Source organism: the organism of the source record quoted next, unplaced genomic scaffold, assembly GCF_019419815.1.
Source record: "Pyrus x bretschneideri cultivar Hongxiangsu unplaced genomic scaffold, Pyrus_bretschneideri_v1 Contig5, whole genome shotgun sequence".
Taxonomy (NCBI): Eukaryota; Viridiplantae; Streptophyta; class Magnoliopsida; order Rosales; family Rosaceae; genus Pyrus; species Pyrus x bretschneideri.
The window spans coordinates 4,533,411-4,555,452 of NW_025999787.1; the positions used below are offsets into that span (position 1 = coordinate 4,533,411).

The following is a 22,042-nucleotide window of genomic DNA, read 5'->3' on the forward strand; positions in this document are numbered from 1 at the left end:
CAGTAGGCGGTAAAACCGTCCATGATAAATAAATTGCTTTAAAGTAAATAGAATTTGTGAAAGGGTTTTAAACCAACACCAATTTACATAAATAACAATAAGTATCATACCTCCTTTTATTTATTATTTTTCTTTCTTTTGTCAGCACTTATTTAAACCTTATTATTGTTACTTTTCTTATTTCTGAAGCATGGTGCCATGCACCAACAAAAACCATTTATATTATGTTGACCAAATGGTGTCATGCACCATTCAAATCCTTTTATATATTTTTTTTCTTAGGTTGCAGTCAACATCTTTTTTTTCTTCTTCACATGTGTCTTGCCATTCCATCAATCCCCCTTTTCTATTATTTTTCTTCCTTCTGTCTCTGCCAGTCTCGAAACACAGGGCCAGCTGGGTAGTTATGGAGGTTGCCCAAATTCAATTCAATCCAAAAGGCTACTAGAGACTGGCGTTGTTCTTGCATGACCCAGGGAACATGGCATCGTTAAGCAAGAACCTCCTTACAGAGACATAGATGACAGTGGGGTTGACGAAGGCACAAGAAAGGGAGGCCTGTGTGGATTCATTCTTGCCATCACCATCTCAAACAACCAAGTATTCATGGGAGTTCTCAAGATCCGTCGAAAACAACGTGATCTGGGTTTCCAAGTCTGATGAGATTCTTCTGGATCTCTGGAAACCAGTTGTGAGGTACGAGTTCTTATCTCGTGACGACTTCAGGTCGTAAATTTCAATTCTCACCGGAATTCGGTGGGGCGCTTCTGACGTAGTGGGAGAGACGAAAAATGGACATACCTTTTATTCTGTGAGATTTTAGATGACAGAGGTGAGAGGTGGATAGTGCTTCACCGGATTTATGGTGTTGTGCTTTCCACTGACATAAGAGCTTCTCGTGCTGATAACGTGTTGTAAAATCGACGATGTGTGTACAGTGGAATAAATAAAACAAGACACAAAATTTACGAGGTTTCTCTACGGTCAGTGTGACTGGAGTACGTCCTCGGGCAGCAGTGATGTTTTCATTATAATTTGGAATAATAGGAGTACAAAGATAACTCTATGTATTCTCTCCTCTCCTCTTCCTCTCTTTCTCTTCCCTCATCTCTTTCTCTTTGTGCTCTGTATATATTGATAGTAGTCGGAGTGCTCTATTTATAGAGCAACTCCGTATTATTACATTTTGAATATTTACACCACACCTTTGACAAATGATCTCCACATATCAATATTCTGCCAAGGTTTTCAACACTTTGGCAATGTTTTCAATGTTGTGGCAAGGTTTCCAATACTATGGACATTCATTATCCACTAGTATTGTCAACAACTCCAACATGCTAGCTTAATGACTAGCTATCTTATCTTTATGAATAGTAACTGGCTCGCTTATGTTAATAGAAGAGAGAAAGTTAAATTTTGGATAAACATTATAAACTATAAAATTGCATTGTTTGTGAGCTTCAGTATTTAGCTAATATGGTTGAAAGTGATGGCTAACGAAATTAATATTTGAATCACTTGGATAGCTACAACAAATAAATTTAACTAGTATTATTGGAGGTGCTCGGTGAACATAGAATTCCTCTAACGGGTCGTTAATAAAAGCCCAAAGGAAAGAAAAAAAACAACGGCAAAGTCCGGCCCACTGATTAACCCAACGCGGCTAGCCAGAACGCACCGTTTAAGGAGAAGAAGGACAAACGAAAAGGCTCGAAGTAGCAGCGAACACACAGTAACGCACGGGAACAGGAGAGAAGGACAGGGAGTTTCGACTGCCGCCGCGAATGGCCGGGAAAGGTGGAGCAACCCCAAGCACTTACGCGCCGTCTCCGACGACCCAGAAGACCAAATCTCTAATTTTTGGAAACGACGACGTCGATTGGGTCCGCTCCGACGGCCGTGAATTCCACCAATGCCGACCTGCCTGTAAGACCTTTTCTTTCTTCCCATTTTTTTGCATAAATTTTATTCCTTTACACTTGTTCTTATTTTTGTGGATGATTTGCATGGATTTTCTGTTGTGGGTTGTTGTTGTTTTATTGCTTTTGCATGTCCAAATATGGAGTTATTGAATTGGTTAATCAGTTCAAGTGGGATTTTGATTTTTGTTTGTATAGCGTAATGTATGTAAAGAACTGTGTTTTAGTTTGGTTTAAGTTGAATCAATCTGTAAAAAGTTGACTTTCTTTGGACTGCTCGATTTAGTTGGGATTTTGTTACTCTGTTGTATTGATTGTCAGTGATATCCATTTGCGTTAATCCTTTTACGGGGTTCAGAAAAATCTTCGGTTCTTTAACTGAATGTGGATGTAAATGTATGTTGGCTACCTTGAAAGACGAAATTTTTCGACATGTTTGAATTTGATGTAATGTGGGAACGATGTGTGTTTGATTTGCTGAAACTACAACAAGCACATGTGTAGTCTGCCCGAATCATGTGGGTTAGGAGAGAAAGAGAAGTAGTACTGCTCTAACAAGTTGTTGGTAATTTACAGTTTTCAAGACTGGTGCTGTAAATTGTGCTTCAGGATCAGCTTATGCAGAGTTTGGAAATACCAAGGTCATTGTTTCTGTGTGAGTATATCTGATTTAGAAGTTCATAGGTTCAATGTTTATACTTTTTTTTATTCATTCGAGTAAGCGCAACACCATGTGATTCAAAATGCAAAGATGATGAACCGAGTTTGATATTTTATTTGTCTTGGTTGGTTTAGATTTGGGCCAAGAGAGAGTAAGAAGGCAATGATGTACAGTGATATAGGACGCTTAAATTGCGATGTCAGCTATACAACTTTTGCTACCCCAGTTCGTGGACAGGTATATGACTTTGTGTTAATGTTTCTTCTGATCCTCTTTTTTAACCACTCTTTTTAAAACAATTGTTACTAATATTAGAACACCAAATTTTTTAGGGGTCAGACCACAAAGAATTTTCTTCTATGCTTCATAAAGCTTTAGAGGGTGCAATAATATTGGAAAGTTTCCCCAAGACTACTGTGGATGTTTTTGCATTGGTGTTGGAATCTGGGGGCAGTAAGTTTTAATTGGTTTTTAACATATAAACTCATGTCCTTTCTGCTATTGTATGTTTAGGCTGAGTAAAAAATAATATGTAGAAAAGGAATGAGGAACAAAAATGACAGAGAAGAGAATTTTAAGTCGAACGAATAAGATTATACTCCTGCTGAATGTATATGTTTGTGTTCAATGTTTATGTATATGTCAATGTATAACTTGTAAACTTCTGAATGCGTGTACTATTTTTCACTTAGAATTTCTTCAACATACAAGAATCTGATAAGACACGTAAATATAAAGGTGCTGTCCATGACTTGTGGTGTTCAGTGCCAACAGACACTCTCCCGTTATTCCTTGGGCTCAATTTTGGCACACTATGGATTTTGCTTGGGAAAAAAAATTAATTGCTTGACAATTACCTCTTACCTAGCTCAGAAGCTGACATGTAATAAGTTGCAGAGCTTTCTTTGTGCTTGCATGAGTTTGATAACGTAATTATGTTGATAAAGATGTATAGTTGATCATAAGCAATTATAGTAATAGAGAAGTCATTTGGGATGAAATTTGAGAAATAACAATGATTTCTATGTTGTAGTATCATCTGTCCATCTCTGGCAGTCATTTGGGATTAAAATCAAGAAATAACGATGATTTTTATGTTGTAGTATCACCGGTGCATCTCTGCCTCTGATCATTTGACTGTGTCTTCATTTGTGCCATTCAGTTTGTTGTGCATGGTTATAAGCTTTTTCACGTTGGTTGCAGGTGATTTTCCTGTAATCATATCATGTGCTAGCCTTGCCCTAGCAGATGCTGGGATAATGATGTATGACCTTGTTGCTTCAGTTTCTGTGGTATGCATCTAGCCCAGACATGTGGCCTTCTCTACTTTTTCTTCATAATCAAGTTTAAATCAAAGATTTTGATACTGAACATCTTACCTTGTTCAACGTATCTTTTACTTTTTTTTTCTTTTACTATTGTGCAAACATCATATTCATGCACAAATTGCCCCGTACAGATTACAGAATATGCAAGAATTGAGACTCGTAAAACTTGAGCACATGGCACAATAGGGAACACAAATCTGATCCTTGATCATCCTTTTGTATTTATTCTGTTCTTTTGGCTAGTCCACTAAATAGCAAGATTACTGCTATGTTTTCTCCTGTTCTTTATTTTCACATGGTATAGTGCTTTTAAGTATTTAATTTGGAGAAGAGTTCTTATGATTTATATATTTATGGCACTTTCTGCTTAAATATGGAATTGGCATTTCTTGTGCGTCCATGTGCACATGTTTGTGAACATATGAGATCTGTCACTTTGTTAGATATCTAACGTGCTAAATTGCTGGTCAGTATATACTGTTGCCTTATTTAACATTAATTTCTTGGTTTCTTGGAAGGTTTTTCTTCTTTGTGTTACTGCATGGTTTAAACTCTGCTAAACTGATTCCTCTTACACTTATGTGTGTAAGAAAAATAGTTTGCCACTAACATGCTTTTGCCACAGAGGCTGTAAATAGTACAATTGTGCTATCATCTGTCATTTAGCACAAATATATGGAAGTTCAATAGGTTTGTCCTTAGATTTACAAATGATTTTGGGCGTCGTAGTGACTTCCATATCAAAGTTGTTTTCGTTCTTCAATTTTTTCGTTCACTTGTGTTCTATTTGTGGTGTCCAGTCTTGTCTCGGAAAGAACCTTGTCATTGATCCTATTTTGGAAGAGGAAAGCTACCAAGATGGAAGCTTAATGCTGACTTGTATGCCTTCTCGCTATGAGGTCACTCAACTAACTATCACTGGGGAATGGTCAACCCCAAAACTTAACGAGGTACGACTGATAGCTGATTTATTCTTTCCTGTATCATATGTTGTTTGATCAAAGAATTTCTGATCATTATTTCTACACGGGAGAATGGTAAATAGTAACAGTAAGTATGCATGCAAGGTCATCCTTGAGATCTTGTTTGGTTGGTTGTTGCACGCTACATATGGGATTGATAAGTCAAATAGGTGGATATACGTGTCAAAATTGGTCTTGTAGGGTGGGGTTTCATGCAACTCCTTGACGCTTAATTCACTAATATCCTTGGAATGCACTAAATCCGTAGGAAGGTCATTTCGATAGGTCAATCTGAGGGGTGAGAAATCTCTGATACGGTTTGACAAAGATGGATGTGGCTTATGAGATACTAACATAGTTTCTGCAAGTAGGGAATGCAAATTTGCCTGGACGCGTGCGCAAAGCTTGCGGAGATCATGAGGGCATGCTTGAAAGGGACTAATTCTACCTTGGAAGAATCATGAGGGCATGCGTGGAAGGATGTAATCGGTCACTCAACCTTGGAAGAATGGAGGCTTGCAAGGACCTTATTCTACCTTGGAGGAATATGATAATTTTGTCTAATTGTAATCGTTAGTTTTTCTTGCAAGTTGTAAGGAACAAGTTTTGAGTAATTATAGAGGAGAAAGATTTGACCCTTAATTGTATCTCTCCCCTCCAAATTAGCCTTAAATTTTTAATAAATTAATACAAAGCCCCTCAAAACTTTTTTTGTGTTTTTTGTTTTTAAACAAACAATATTATCTATACTGAGTGGGTGGGGAAGTGGATGGTTAAGTCTTACAATGGTCTTGTAATAATGTGGTTCAAATTCGCATTTAGCGAGAATCTAACTTAAGATTTCTTACTTACAAGTGAAGAATATCACTAAACCGTACGTTCTTTATCATTAAGGATATCGTTCCTTATTATTAAGGACATTTTTTTTTGTATTCAAACCCCTCATGACATGTGACTCATTTTTTGTTTTTTTGTCCTTATGATATAAAAAATGTTCTTAATAATACAAAAAGTTGTCTTAAGTGTTTTTTGATTAAAAAAAAAAAGATTTGTGAGGTGTTGTGGCCTATATTTACTAGAGAGGTGCGGCAAAGAGAGAAAGAGAGAGTGGAGAATAGGCTTGAGGAATTGTCTATTAATTCCCTAGTCCTTGTGCTTTTATTTATAGTAATAAGGAGGAGAGAAACTTGCTCTCCAAGTAATACAAGTCTATTAGCAAAGGTCTTCTAGATATAAAGGATTCCTATTATATCTCTACTTAGGATTTACACAATCACATATTGATATAAACATATGTCACAACACTCCCCTTTGAGTGTGCAAATACTCAAGTAGATGGAGCATCAGATCTTTAGGCAAATGTAGAAGCAATGGATGAAGTTGTCTTGTCTAGTCGGCACAAGTAACGAATGTGAGTCTCAAAATGAATGGAAGAATGCATGGGTGGTAAAAACTCACAAAACCTCGCTATGGTAAACCTTAAGGTAGGAGAAAAACCAATAGGCTAAAGAGAAAAGTGAGAAGTTGCATTAAGTCAAAACTATACGTCTTTTGGAGGCAAGTAGAAGAGCTCAAAAGGGTATGACCATCCCATCATGGGTGCCTTGTTAAAACCTAGTTAGGTAGCAAAAACCCAATGGGAAAAATACTCCTAATCGTAGGGAAAAAGAGTACATTAAGATCAAGTGAGTATACTTCTGGATACTCCCCTGAGTTTGACAAAACTTCCAAATGAAACTACAAGCATTGCAAATGAGAAAGTTACTCATACCAATTCCTTGGACAAGTTTCTGGAAGGGTAGACTTCAGCAGTGACTCTATGTAGATGTCGACAATGTTGTTTGGGATTGGACTACTTGACTTCAATCTTCTGATGCTCATGCTAATGTAGACACAATATGCTTGGTGTTGACTTGTTGGATGTATCATAATTTGGTTGATACATATGGCGTTGTATTCATGGATCATCGTTGGGACCTAACGATGGATAAAAATCGCTAGGATTTTGAATATGTTCAACAACAGTTCTCAACTATATCTCTCACGTGATGAGATACAGTGAGTTTGGAACAATTCAAAGGGTTTCGCAACAAAAGGTCTATCTAGTTGACCTCCAAGATATTGCGGTGATTCTTAATGGTAAAGACATAACCATGTCAGACAGATGGTCTGATTCATGGAATCCCATAAGGTAGGCATCATTCCGAAGATTAAGGGGGTGTGATATATTCTGAGATGCATAGGGATAGATCAGCCCAAAACCATAGTAATAGAAAAACGTCTTTAACACCAAATTTGGTGGTAGCGTGTTAGGCGTAACGCTACTTTATGCCAAAAGATTATCAGCACATAAGATGTCTGATCCAGTGCATTTGAGCTAAGTACAACAAATGCTTATGGTACTTAGATATGGCTGCCTCACGTTCCAATATGGAACCTAATGTTCTATATCATTCATAAAGGTCTCATTTGCATCTAGTATACAGACAATCATGGTATACTTGGATGTAACACCATTTGGGTCTAGTTCGAGTGGTAGACCAGAATACCATTAGAACTAGCTTGAAACTTCAGGTCGAGGTAATGTTGAGTTCTCCCAAGATCATTTATCTTAAACTCTGACTTGGCGTTCCTGCTTTTGGGGCGAAGGTCCGTCATACATATGGTACACATCTTTGCAAGCACATTTGTAGCTAGTATATGTGATCTCGTCACTTTTGTTAGGTCAGAGGAAGTGTCTGGTTATACTTTGATGATCTAGATTGGGATTGGGATGAGACATAGTAGAGACGTCCATGATAATTCACAGCGTTCTTTAGGAACATCGATGTTCTTATCTCCCCCTAACGATGAGAAGACTGTCTCATAAAAGTGACAATCCACAAAATGAGCGGTAAATAGATTGCCTATCAAAGGTTCTTAGTAACAAATATTAGAAGGAGAATCATAACTGACATAGATTTCCATCCTTCCCTGAGGACCCATTTGTTCTTTTGTACGTAAAGGCGGCGCAAATGGCACATAGACCGCACAACAAAAGACGCGCAGATTTGATTTGTTGGGTTCGTATCTGGTAACCAACTGACACGCACTTTATAAGGTTGGATCTTGACAGGCCTCAGGCGGACCAATATGGTTGCTTGCAATATTGTATGGCCCCAAGCAGAGAGCTGGAACTTTGGTACCTATGACTAATTGATCGCGCAATCATTTGAAGGCGTTTAATGAATGCTTCTGTTGGGTCATTCTGGGTATGAACATGGGACTGGATGTTCAACTTCAAAAACCCAACTGACATGCAATATCCATCAAAAGTTAAAGTTTTCGATGTAAATTCTCCAACTTATCCAATCAAATAAATTTGATCAGATAATCAGGGTGGTGAACCCTGAGCTTGTTAATCTGAACCACCAGTGTGGAGAATGCAGCTTATGGACAACAACCACACGTGTAGAAACATCAACCAATACTATAAAGTATCTAAATGGTCCGCAGAGTGGTTGAATTAGTCCACAAATATCCTTTTTGAATCCGTTGTATAAAAGATGAAGGGTCTTAAGGTATGAGACTCGTCCAGGTATGATGTCTTTACTTTTAGTAAAAAATGCCCAAAACAGCGCATCACGGATCATCCTAGATATCCCAAACTATATCCATAGCAAAAATTCCTTTGGAATCGCGGGTTTTTGGCCGGCCACATAGGGGATTGAATGGGTATAATCCACTCGTTAAGCGTTTCATCTTCTCTACAATATGTTTTTGGCTATATTCGTAGTCATTTTTCTACATTGGTTTCAATATGGTAATAATACTCTCGAATATCCTTAAAGCTCAAAAAGTGTTCTGCCGGAACGAGTGAGTATAAGGCGTCCCTTTATGGTAAAATTAGTACCATTGGACAATATAGGACAGTGCCATGCCCCACAATCAGGTTGGATAAGCTTGAAAGGTTGTTAGGGGATGATTAGGTATGAAGTTAGCATGGAACCAGATTGCTAACTTCCCCACAAAACATACCTAAGCTTGAGTTAATTGTAGGCACATGTGGTAATTTTGTTAATCAACTCTTTATTCGGGAATAATAGTGACATCCAAACACCAATCTTAAATCCGAGAACAAAATAAATTATTCGCAAAGTAAACCAAATATAGAAGGGGGTTTAGCCAATAAGGCCTTCCATGTCAAATTTCGCTCTTCCAAATGTGTTAGGTGGAGCAAAATTAGTCTCACAGATTGACTACAGGAATGGTACTCCTCAACAACATTGGTAGAAGCACTGAAAAGTGCATAACCAATGATCTATTCCGTCAAAATGGAGTTAGATTCTGCAGGGTTGAGGTTCAGGAATACTATCCCTTATTCTTGAAGTTTTTAGGTGGACGAGAAAGGTTTTCTTCCAGTCAAAATTTGATTGGATATAAACTTCAGAATTGTATTTATTCATGGACGTAAAAGTTTCAATCATGTTTTGCTTTGGGCAAGAATTTATCTTTGCATGATTGGAAACGGTCTATAGCGTGTCAAAGAGCCATGGAGTCCTCAGCAGTGAGGTACTTCCATTTGATTTTGCTTCAGGCATAAGTCTTCGAATGAAGAACTGGCTACAATGATTTCGCAACTAGTCATAGTCAAGCAAGGTGTCATGTCTTGTATCCACATAAAGTAGTTTCTTGTTCGAAATTTCCAAATCAGTGAAATCGAACTTGTTAAGGTTCGACAATACGCTGAATGGCGGAAACAGGAATGTGATTAGTGTTTTAGAAAATAAAATTTCCATAAACATCAAAATTAGAACATTCAGGTTCTAAGACATGGTTTGATTTAAACGGAATTAAGCATGGAGAACTTCGGGTCTCAACATGATTGTTGCTCCTTAAGAAACTTCAGGTTTCGATGGCACTTTTCCGAAACTTCGGGTTCAAAAGTATGAACTTTAAGTTCATAATACCTGCAAACAAATGCAATATATATACAAGACAGAAATATATAAAGCAAGAGAAAACAAATATATTATAGTGGGTAGCTTCGGGACCGTTTGTGTGAAGGTTAGGGAAACGGCCCTAAAAATATATATATGGAGCTTCGGGTCAAAAAATATTATTTTTAGTTAACTGGGCTGTGGGCCAGCGAGAAAATTGGGTTAACAGAGCCCAGGCCCAAATATGGGCTAAGAAACAAAAAGTGAAAACCAAATCCCGATTTATAGGGTTTAGGGTTTCATATGGGCTAAGTAAATACAGTCTAGAATAGACTGCTAGGCTGGCTGCTTGATACAGGTCTAAAAACCAAAATGGGTCGTGAGGTCCTAAGCACAAAACCGGGGCCCTTAGTTTCTAGACTCAAGCAGCAAAGGCTGCTGATTTGTAGGCCCAAAATGCGATTCCAAGTTGGGTGTGGGCCGAGAGCAATACAGGCCCAAGGCCTTTAGGGTGTGAGATCCGAGCCCATCTGCGATGGGTAAGGGGTCTCATCGGGAAACAATGAAGGCCGACAACGAGCATGGATCACAAAGATTGAGGTCGTTGTCGTGGAATCTCGAAAAACGAGACGGCGGAAGAAGCACTTCAAGGCGTCGGAGACGGCGGCTAAAGTTCCAGAAATCGGGATAAGTGTCCAAAACTAAGATTAGTCTGGAATCTTGTGAAATCAATCGTGGGGACGATGGGTTTCAGTATGGGAAGGCTGCAGGCCATCCTGAGATGTGATTATCACAGAAATCGGTGAAGGAAAGGCCAGGAAACTCAACTGCAGGTGAGCTTGCAGCACCGGCCAATTTCGAGAACAAGGAGACAGTCAAAACGACGTCGTCATACCTTGTAGGGTTTTGGACAGATGCAGCACCACTCGGCGTGAGCTCGCGGCTTCCAGCCGTGGCTCAAACGCGATTAGGGTTTCAATATTCCTTGTTTTTTTTACTTTCTTTTTCGTTTCTTTATTCACACATATTTAATTCACATAATAGGAATATTATGAATATAATCCATAAACAATTTATGTAGAATCTAAAATTCGTAAATTGTAAAGTTGGGTCATGCATTATGGTGAAGGTTCATGCAATCAAGGTTGAAAAAATATCGAAATAAACACCATTGTTTTAGAAAAACCTGGATTGCATGATGAATATTATGAACGGGTTTGTAGGAGTTCTTTCTTCAATTTCAGCTTTCATCTTCAAGCTTGTATCACATTCAACATAAGAAGAAAAATAAATTGAATCAATAAAAGTATATGAATTCAATAAAATCAAAATTGAATCAATTAAAAATAATTGAAACGTAATACTCTCCTAATTGAAGACGAATAAATTCTCTTTAGCACAGTATTTACTAGAGAGGTGCGGCAAAGAGAGAAAAAGAGTGGAGAATAGGCTTGAGGAATTGTCTATTAATTCCCCAGTCCTTATGCCTTTATTTATAGTAATAAGGAGGAGAGAAACTTGCTCTCCAAGTAATACAAAATCTATTAGGAAAGATCTTCTAGATCCCAAAGGATTCCTATTATATCTCTACTTCGGATTTACATAATCACATATTGATAAGAACATATGTCACAAACATGAGGAACTTTTTCTCTTTAAATTTTTGGTATTTTCTACTTTAATTGGCAATCCATGTAGCATGTCCCGATCTTATTAGGTTGTTCTATCTGTAACAAAGTCCGTCGAGTAAATTGTCATCCTGCACTCTTCAGACATTCCAAAACCTTTATAACAGCCCAAAACAAACAAAACCAATATCCGATTGATCGATTGCTTCCTCATCTCTACTTTTTTTTTTTTTTTTTTCAACAAACGTTATTATTTATGCTAAGGGAGAGAGGCGGCCTTAGCATCACAATGAGCTAGTAAATGAAGAGGAATACCACTTGTCGATGCACATTTATGCCATCTCTAGTTTTGACGAAAATGCAGTTGCAAAACAATCAACACTTTTGATCAAAGATCTAAGCCTCATGCACCCGCAAGGTTGGGGGGGGGGGGGTTAGGCCCATGGATCTTCGATGCCTAAGTTAGTTTCTCTAAAAAGAGTAAGTGTTTAGAGCTTTTTAGGGTTGTACAAGCTTACCAAAATTTGGTAGAATTGGGGATATGTATAGGGGAGAGGACCGGCCATAATGTTAGGGTTTTACCCTACACATGACGACATCCTATTGGCCAAGGTTTATGGAGATATATTCTCAAGATATTAAATAGGAAATAATATCTTGAGATAATGGAGTGAATATCCCTAGTTGATTTAAATGGAGATTACTTATTTGAATGGAGTCAATATTCAATTGGGAATGTATTAAAGATAGGATTTACCACCCTATCTTTATTGCTTTGGCTTTTCTTTGGCAAGGGCAGGTAAATTGTGGACAGTCGTATTCAGTTGCAGGATTTTCAGGAGTGTGAACTGCCTGTGGGAGTATCTAAGAAGCCTGCCCATTTAACAAGGGCAATCTTGTCTTTCTTGGGCAAAAGTTCACATGTCACCTCTAGAATTTTTGAGATTATTTTAGCATCCACACCACTAGACCATAGTACTAACTGGTTTCCTCATCTCAATTTTTTTTTTGAACAAACGATATTATCTACACTAAGAGAATGGGGTGGCTAAGCCTCACAATGGGCTAGTAATAATGTCATTCAAATTCGCCTTTGGTGAGAATTGAACCTAAGATCTCTCACTTACAAGTAAAGAGGAATACCACTAGACCATAGTAATCAACATAAAAATTTAGAGTGCTACTAAACCCAACCTAGTGTCTTATTTTCTCACCCACATGATAATCTCACCTAAAGTAAAATGTTATTTCCCCACCCACCATTATTTCCAACCTAATATATTTTGTTTTAAATAACTCTAATTTGTTTTTAAATACATTAAAATGAATAAATAAATAAGAACAGAAAAAAAAAGAAAAAAAAAAAAAGAAAAGATAATGCAAGACCTGGACATTCATCATCTCCTCCAAACCAAGCACATCCTTATCATCATGGCATCCATTTCATAATATCTCTTTTTCTACTAACCCAAATATGCCACCCTGATCTCTTTCTAGATCCCCACCCTCTATTTTCACTAAATTCCATATCTATGGCCCAATATTCCCTGCCCCCTGGCAGACCCCAGTACTCACACATGTCGTTGTCTCACAAAGACCCTGGATCCCAAACCACTCTTCTTCCTACTTTTCTATCAAAGCCACAGATCTCACCTGCCAAGTATCATTCTCCTCCGTTGAAGTTTCTCACCTCCATCTAGCACACCCATTCCTTCCTCCAACCTTTATGTCGATGTAGCCCAAATCTTTTTCAGCCTCTCTCGACCGTAGATATCACACCCCACCCACCATTATTTATTATTTTAAATTATTTTTTGTTTTTTTGAAAATTTTAATAATTAATTAAATAGGAGTTTAAAAGTCTTTTTATAGAAGGATAAATATGTCATTAACACTTTTACTAAAGAAGAATGAGAAAATAAGACACTGGATGGTAATATCAGCACTCAAAACTTATTACAGATGAGGGAGCTGTGCAAACTAATTTTTATTGCAGAAAAATCAATAATTTGGTACAATTATTGTGCAACAATTTAATAAGAAATTGAAGATTTTGGGGTCTGAAAATTATGTGCCAGAAGCAGAAGACAAATATTCAACCGTGCATGTTTTAATTTATATTGTTTTCAATGGGTAGGGCACACGTGTGCGGTGAAGATCTCCAATCCTTTGGGGTCCATTGTAGTTCAGTTCCAGTCTGTTATTATCCAACGGGGCATTCCAACATGAAGGACATGGACACCCAATGAGTAGTTGATTGATTAATGCTAGCACAAGGCTTGTTCACAATCACCGTCAAAAATGTTCTAGTAGTCATTGGGTGATCAAGAAATGACCACCTTTTGAATTTGATATCAAAACTAAAAAAAGTATAAATGAATGGGCTTTTAATATTTTATTGTCAACTTTTAGTATCGAATCTAAAAGGTAAGTAACTATGTATTCTTGGTTATAAATGAAACTCCTCACTATATATTTTGATTTGTGCAATGAATAGATCACTACTTGACAATCAATAATATAAGATTCCACATCGACCAGCTGAAGAGGGGGTGATGTGTCATATATGTACATGCCTACCTCCATATAGCACAAGACCTTTAGGAACGTACTGGCTTCGGGTTCCATCGCAACTCCGAAGTTAAGCGAGTTTGGGCGAGAGCATTCCTAAGATGGGTGATCCACTAGGAAGTTCTCGTGTGAGTTCCTAGAAATAAAACCGTGAGGGAATGGTAAGTCCAAATCGGACAATATCGTGCTACGACGGAATCGAGATTGAGATGTAACAAATAATGTCTATGTGCACCGACTGAGCCCACTAAAGCCCACAAGGGTCACTTGACCCTTCTCACAATTCGTAAAATATGTCTTCTTACATGCAATGTTATAAAAGGTGTTAGGCACTGCGGGCAGGGGCCTAGACGGTTTATTTTTTTATTTTTAAATTGAATTTATTATATAACATATAAATAAAGGTCTTCTTATACTTAAAAAAAAAAAAGGATAATTGTATTGGGATATATAAATAACAAAATAGAATGAAATATAGATTATAAAATATTACAACATATTGAAACATGAGGAACAAACATATAATGAGTGTTCATCCAATTATTGAACAAGTCTTTTACAATTCATTAAAAAAATAAAATGCAAAACAAAAGTTATTTATTTTTTATCTAAGTGAGACTCGTGACCTAGGTGGGTGCCTAGGTAGGTCTAGGCACCCATTCTTGATTTTCAAATGCCTAGAGATTAATCAGGGTAGTGACCAGCTGCCTAGCACCTAGGCGGCGATAGGAGGAGATTTTTAGAACAATACTTATATGTTATATCCAAGTTTTTTCATATTTGTACAATAATATTTGCCCCCTTAAACATAATCTAATATCATATGTGCTTAAGAATCCGAAGACACCTGGGCTTAAAGGTGCATGGCAGTTCATTCCTTGCCTTCAACTTTTCAGTTTATTCACATGTGTGTCTTGAATTTGTTTGATATTTTTTCAATAAATTTTAATCAGCATTTGACTACTCTTATTGTTTGTTCATCTTTTCAATCTCTTTCCTTGATAAAATTTTGGTTATACTTGGATTAAAAAAAATTGATTATACTTATCATTAGTATTATTATCGTATGAGTTTGGAATAATAATACAATTAGGTCGTAAATATCAAATTTGTAATATTCATAATAATATTATTGATGTGTAAGATCCTACATATTAAAGTTAAGCTGACCTTCCTTATTAGATAGATATATATATATATATATATATTTTTTTTTTTTTGTTAAGTGATAGATTTGTTAAATTAGATGTTAGATTGGGGAGCCGATATGGTTCAAACCAATACCGTGGTGCAAGGGCAACACTCTCTCCACTACTGTGGTAAAAGACCACTTACCTTATTAAATATTCTGGCTCCGCCACTTTATAATAATTAAGAAGGCAAAATCACATGCAACTTAATTAGATAGAATAAGGCTGTTTAAATACCAAAAATAACAGCTTACAAAATATCTTTATACTAATTATGGAATAACTAACACAAAGAATAGATAGTGATATGAAGCCTGAGTCCCTTTCATATCATATAAAAGAAAGACACATTGTCTAGCATCTTTTGCATCCACAATGCTATATTGCAATACACTATTGAGGATTAAGCAGTGAGTGCCCTTCCCAAACATACATGATCAAACAGTCAGTTCCATGTTTCAAGTATTAACTATTAAGTAGTATTGCACTCTTGCACTTAGGCTCGTTGGTGGTTCATTATGAATATGTTATTTGATATTAACATTGTCGATTTGTTATATACATTTTGACGATCTTTATATGGTGATTAAGAAATTAAGTGGTCCCGATTATAAAATGTGTACAACAAACAAATGCTATTAACAAATGGTGGATATGTAACCCCGTGGGATTGACACAAACAACCTCATGGCGTCGACATAAGTATTATTATTTTTTTCTTTAACAACTTATCTTGAAATGTGGAACTTCATGCCTCAATCGTGCACAATCTTAACCACTTAAACTATAAGCTCCTATTCCTTATTGTGCCTGAGTTACCTGAATTAGTAGGGTAGTGGCCATGTGCTAACATATTTTAATAACGATTTGATGCACCTTATTAGATCAATGTGATGGATTAACTAATTTCATCTATCGCAATAAAATAAACAATAAGAGCAAACATTAACATAACTTGCTTCATTGTAGGACAAACTGTTGTGTCTCGTACTTTTGCAAATTCGTACTTACTGTACTTTCAATGTTCATAGTTCTATATTATAATTTATTGTTGATCTTTATCGATTAATACCAAAATCACAATTGGCCACATTGAAAAAAAAATTAAATTAACAAATGCATCTTAATTAGTTACAAATAAAAACAAGAGGGTTAAGTACAAAAAACTAACAATTTGGGGTGATTTCAAATTAGTCTCAACTTTTTAAAACATTCCAAATAACTACCTAATATTTTGAAATTAGACATGTGGTAGGACACTGGGATTTTACCAATATTGAGTGATGATGCTACTAGCATTAAATCACTATAGGAAAGGTGAGTATTAAGGGTGTAATATTAGATGCAGAAATAGAATTTTGTCTCTAATAATATTCATTAGGGGCAAAAACATGCAATTGCCTCTGTTAAAGTTATAGGGACAAACAATAAATCGCCTCAACTGATTTTATCACTTTTAGACCATCTCCAATGGTTGGGCTAAAAGTCAAATTTTTTAGCCCGAAAAATTTAGCTTTTAGCCCAAAAACAGCTTTTCTACTCCAATCATTCTACCCTAAAATTTTAGCCCGGGATTATTAAAGAATGAATTTAGGCTATTTTTTTTGTTAAATTAATTTTTTAAAAAAAAATAAATATGTAGACTATCGTAAATTAATTTTATGTACATTTTAATCTAAAAAAATTTAAATTCCGATAAATATTGGCTAGAGTCCACCCCGATTTCTGGGCTAAATTTCGGGGGGAATTTGGCATTGGTTTAGCATTTAGCATTTAGCTCAAAATTTCCCCTTGGGTTGGAGTGCGTTTGGGGGGAAATTTTGGGGGGTAATTTGGTTTTTAGCCCACCATTGGAGTTGGTCTTAGGGGCGGAAAAAATTGCTTTTACTAAATTTAGTTATTAGAGGCGAATTCAATTAGCCCCTAACTCAATTAATAATTATTTAAATTTGATTATTTTTTCATTAGAGGCGGATGTTTGTACTTATTTATTTAAAAAAAAAAATTCTATTTAAGGCGGATATGTTTAATTACTAATTAATTATTCAAATACATACCCACTACCCTCATTTTTCTCTTTTCTCTCTTCCACTGCTGCACAGTTCATCATTTTCCCGTGTCCTTCGTTTTTCTTCCCATCCCTTTCGCTTGTGCATTTTTCTTCCCTTCCCTTTCTCTTGTGCAGATTTAAAATTGTCCTCTCTTTCTTTCATTCTTCTTAATCTTTTGTTGTCTACTTTTCCCTTGCTACTCCAAGAGGACCGGAGAACAATAGCGTTGGTTAAAAGTGACATCAAACCTTACGTCGGTTAGAAGTGACATTAAATTCTGACATGATGGCGGTCCTAACCGACATCAAGTAACAATTAAACAATTAAAATATCAAACCTACTGTCGGTTCTAACCTTTAGTGATTAAAAATCCATGTCTAAAAGGTTCCTACATCAGCCTTACTTTCCCTCTCTCTCTTTGATTCTCATCACATTTCAATCACTTTTTCTCTCTATTCTTTTTTCCTTTTGTCAAATTTTTCTTCCACTGTATCAACTGAATCGCCCATTTTTCATCAATTGGATTTGATGTGCTCGACGGTAGGGTTGCAGACGCAAGGCAAGCTGGCTGCAAGCTTGTGCCAATTTCACTTATGCTTGATTGCCGCCAAAAATTTTTCATCAGATATAAAGCTCTGTCCGGATAACTATATTGTAACTAAATTGATAACACCAAATAAACTTCAGAGAGTCCGATTTGAAAAATAGCTATACCTGAGTCTTTGATAACACATCCACATAAAAGCCTTTGCAAGTTGCTGTACATTCAAAAAGCCTATGAGGGATTTCTCTAATTAGCTTTGCTTGTTTTTGTAGTTCAGTTCTCTCTCGATTAAACTAATTGATCGTTCAGTTGTCTCTTCAAATTCTGGACATCCTGCTTGTAGTTCTTAGTTGATACCTGAAAAAATTTGATAAGTGAAAACAACACATAGAACTTAAGCAATAAATAGAAAAACAAAGGTCAAGGAAACGGAAAAAAAAAAGAAAAAAAGATGAAAATTAGACTGATAGGAGCCTTGTCACTTAGTGGGGAGTCTTTTGAAGGTATTCAAGGTCAGCTACGAAACCTTTGTTCATTTTCAACATGTATCTTCATCAACCACATTGCTAAAATCATATGAAAAAGGGCTAAAACTGGGCTAAAAGCATATGGAATGGGGAGTGTTGAAGATATCACCTTGAGAGAGAGTGCTGAGGAAAGGATAAGGAGAAGGGGAAGGGACTAGCGGCACGAAGAAGAATGGTGTGAAGGGAAGAGAAAGATGAGTTTTAAGTAGGGGTTCAAAGTTTCAAAATTCGACGATGTTGGTTAAAACCAACACCACCTTCCATTGACATCACCCTACCCAGTTTCGCGTGCAAAACTAGCAGGAAATTTGGACCCAAATATTGGATACACTATCAGTCAGATGAGACTGACCTTAACTTGCCCACTGACAGGAAGTTTGAAAATATTTAAAACAAATAGTGTCGGATGAAAACGACAAATCAAGTATTTCATGTGACAATAACTTTATGTCGGTTGAAAGCGACACGATTTTCTTTTTATACAACACCACCATTTAAAAAGATTAAAAGCTATATCGGTTATAAGCGACATTAACAGTCTATGTTGGTTATAAGTGACATAGACAGTTTATGTCGCTTATACCCAACAGTAATTCTGACACCATGTAAGAAGGGTGTTGGAAATGTCTTATCCGCCAGTATTTTATATAAAACCGACAACAACCACCGACACAATAAGCCACTTTTGTAGTAGTTTTGTTCGAGAGATGATAAAACTCGTTTCATTTGGTTTGATTGAAGGGATTTTTCCATCCTAAATTTTTTGTTTTGCAGGTATACTTGAGGGGGTTTTGAATAATTTAGAGTGGAAGAGAATTTCATGAATAGTTTGGAATAAAAATATCATTTGATTGATAGGGAAAAGGAGGTTCTAAAGAATTTTCAGAGGTAATTACCTTGTGTTAATCTTTGTTTATTGATTTTTCTTATATATTTAATTGATTTGTGAAATTTAGGATTGACTTTTTCTATTTGTTTGTACAAATTAGTAAACTTTGTAATTTGGCTTTGTTCTTTGTTGCGTTTCAATTTTTTTCTTTTTGTATTTGTTTATGAAGTTGTTAATTGAGAAAGACTCGTGTACTGCTGCAAAATAAGAAGATGAGCTTAAAAATCTAATCTGCAAAGCTTGAGAGATTGATAGAGAAAGGAGAAGATTTTGAGATCTAGGAAGAAGAAGATGAATCATGCTGGATCTGAATATTTTGAATGATTTAAAACCAATAACTGACATTTGGGCGGATGTTTGACATTTTTTGCCTCTAATAACAATAGCAATGGCTCTTTTAGGGGCGAATCTACTATCTGCCCCTCCTTTTTATTAGGGGCAATTTTTCAACATATTTGCCCCTATTGGGGGTTTTAGAGGCAAATATTTCTGTCAATATTTATTTGATTTCTTGTAGTGAATGATGAGGTGGACAAATACTAATGTTGGTTTTCACTAATCGACGTCTTTGGAGTTCTAATCTCCCAAATTGACCCATTTTATCCAAGTTCAACAATAAATTTGCTAAGCTAAATGACGTCAGTTTAAGGATTCAAATTTTCATAGATGGTTTAAGAGTTAAACACGTTTAATATTTGTCCATGCCATCAACGAATGCTAGTGAACCTAAAAGATATACATTTTTCAAAATCTTAAGTAGTTATTTGGACCAATTTAGAATCACTCATAAAGATTAGATAGTTACCCGGACTGATCCCAAACAAAAGCATGTTTAATTCCTATGTTGGGTGGTAAGGTGCAGGGCCTTAAACTACATGCCGGCCTGTGGGAGGGGTCGAGATCTCGCTGGCTTGTCAGATTAGCCTAGAGTAAATGATCATCCATCATTAAACAAATATTTTCAATTTATTATTTATTATTTATTATTTATTTTTTAAATTAGCCTGCATAGTTGTTTGAATTTATGAATATGTCCCACTGGCATGACGTCGACAAGTTATAAGCTGGCCTGATAGCCTAATCTAAATAGCATCGATCGATTTATACTTTGGTGACTTAAGAAGCTAAAAGACGAGTACAAAACCTAAATAGCATCGATCGATTTATACTTTGGTGACTTAAGAAGCTAAAAGACGAGTACAAAATTTATTCTAATTCAAATCAAGTTGTATGGCCTGCATGCATGGATGAGATAAGTTTTGTATTTCCTGGAAAATGGAGACATGCTTTTGATGGAAGTTTTTGTTTTTATTTGGGTCATAATATAATACAACTTTGAAAAATTGAGCATATATCGACATTGTGTTCCAACAAAAAATGACTAAGCGTGTGATGGTCTATAAATTTAGACGTCGTAAGTTCGTAACTTCCATGCACACATATCTTACTTAGTTACATGCAATAGGTCAAAACATTAAAAAATGATTCAAAATTGAGTTCACATGATGAAGCACATTATTGTGGCTAATTATTCACTCAAGAAGTAATCGGGACAGTTTTCCTCAATACTTACTCGTTATTTTTGGGCTTTACATTAAAAAATTAATAGAATTCAACTCTTTTTCATTCCATACTATTAATGGACGAGAGTTTCATGCATAGTACAGTATATACGTACTTGTGCCCCCAACGAAACCCAAACGCACTTCTCCTTCTATAGGGTCAATCTTATTTTCTTTAACTACTTGACCTCGAGATACAATATCTTTTGATCACTTTGTGATGAGGATCACAAAGGGAAAATCAAGGGCGGACTCTTTGAATTGATTTAGTCCAACTTCTTCAAGTTTTGGTGGTCGCTCTCTCTAGAAAGCCAAATGTCAAGAAGTCAACAAATGGGTCAGCGCAAGGGTGTCAAGGCAAATGTTCTATATTTCGGTGCCGTAAGCAATGCTCCGCGGAGTCATGTGACAAATATATAGAAGTGGATGGTTTTTTCCTCTTTTATGTCAAACAAGCTGGCAATTCGTATTAATATAATCTTGGATAATATTGTGTGTTTTTTAATGCATACATCAACAAAATTTGACAGGGAAATGTTATTGTTACTTTAAAATTTTTATTTTGTATTTTTTATTGGTGTATTTTTTTTTCTAAATAGAGAAAATTTTAAGTGCACAATAAGAGTTTTCGAGTGCTAATAATAAGTCACACTATAAGTTAATTTAGATCATACAATTATATATGTTGTAGTCACATCTTAATAACATATGAATTCTTTAAAGGAAGTTTTTAAGGGAGGAGATTCCTAATTTTATTTTATTTTTATAAAAATTGGGATTAGTTGGTGGGCCCACATCACATCAAACTTTAACGATATGAACCGTCTATTTTTTAAGTTTCACCTCATAAATCATCTTTACAAAATATTAGCCAAATAAAAAATATTTGAGGCATCTAATTGAGTTCAAAGAAATTGACAAACACTTTGTTCTTTAAGAAATTTCAACGTGATAATTAAATAGGCAAATAGTTTCGGATTGAATTAATTTTTTGCAAAAATGATCAATGAATCAAGATTTACAAAATAGACGATTTGGATCGTTGAAACTCAACGTGAAATTGCCCAACTAGTCTCAATTTTTACGCAAAAATAGAGATCCCTTTGAATAAAAGGTCTATTCTCTAAATATAAATTAGAGAGTTTTAACGTAACACTTCCAGTACTGTTCATTTTTAACGAAAAACCACATTTTTACCTTTCCATGATACTATTTACTATTTTTCATTAAAACTAAAATTTTTCTGAACTTTTCGTTAGTTTTCCTTATAAATTACTCTACTCAATCA

At 35.9% G+C, this 22,042-nt stretch overlaps 1 protein-coding gene across 2 annotated transcripts; it reads left to right on the top strand.

The window, feature by feature from the left end:
* The first annotated feature begins 1,700 nt into the window (after positions 1 to 1,700).
* LOC103956748 (exosome complex component RRP41-like) lies at positions 1,701 to 5,586 on the top strand. 2 transcript variants are annotated; one of them, XM_048568875.1, is made up of 7 exons: positions 1,701 to 1,929; positions 2,499 to 2,577; positions 2,718 to 2,820; positions 2,916 to 3,036; positions 3,787 to 3,875; positions 4,712 to 4,861; positions 4,979 to 5,236. In XM_048568875.1, the coding sequence occupies exons 1-7, from the start codon at positions 1,788 to 1,790 to the stop codon at positions 5,072 to 5,074; spliced, it is 780 nt and encodes a 259-aa protein (XP_048424832.1). In that variant the 5' UTR covers positions 1,701 to 1,787; the 3' UTR covers positions 5,075 to 5,236. The 2 variants fall into 2 exon arrangements, with proteins under 2 accessions (XP_048424832.1, XP_009367051.2); XM_009368776.3 differs by lacking the exon at positions 4,979 to 5,236 and adding an exon at positions 5,245 to 5,586 and having other exon boundaries at positions 1,704 to 1,929.
* The last annotated feature ends 16,456 nt before the right edge of the window (positions 5,587 to 22,042 follow it).

What these genes read in the sequence shown, in the direction of transcription:
- LOC103956748 (XM_048568875.1), top strand. Translation starts at nt 1,788, where the DNA reads ATGGCCGGGAAAGGTGGAGCAACCCCAAGCACTTACGCGCCGTCTCCG. An exon ending in CTACCCCAGTTCGTGGACAG is followed by an intron (nt 2,821 to 2,915) that starts GTATATGACTTT and finishes CAAATTTTTTAG; the next exon opens with GGGTCAGACCACAAAGAATT. An exon ending in TTGTTGCTTCAGTTTCTGTG is followed by an intron (nt 3,876 to 4,711) that starts GTATGCATCTAG and finishes TGTGGTGTCCAG; the next exon opens with TCTTGTCTCGGAAAGAACCT.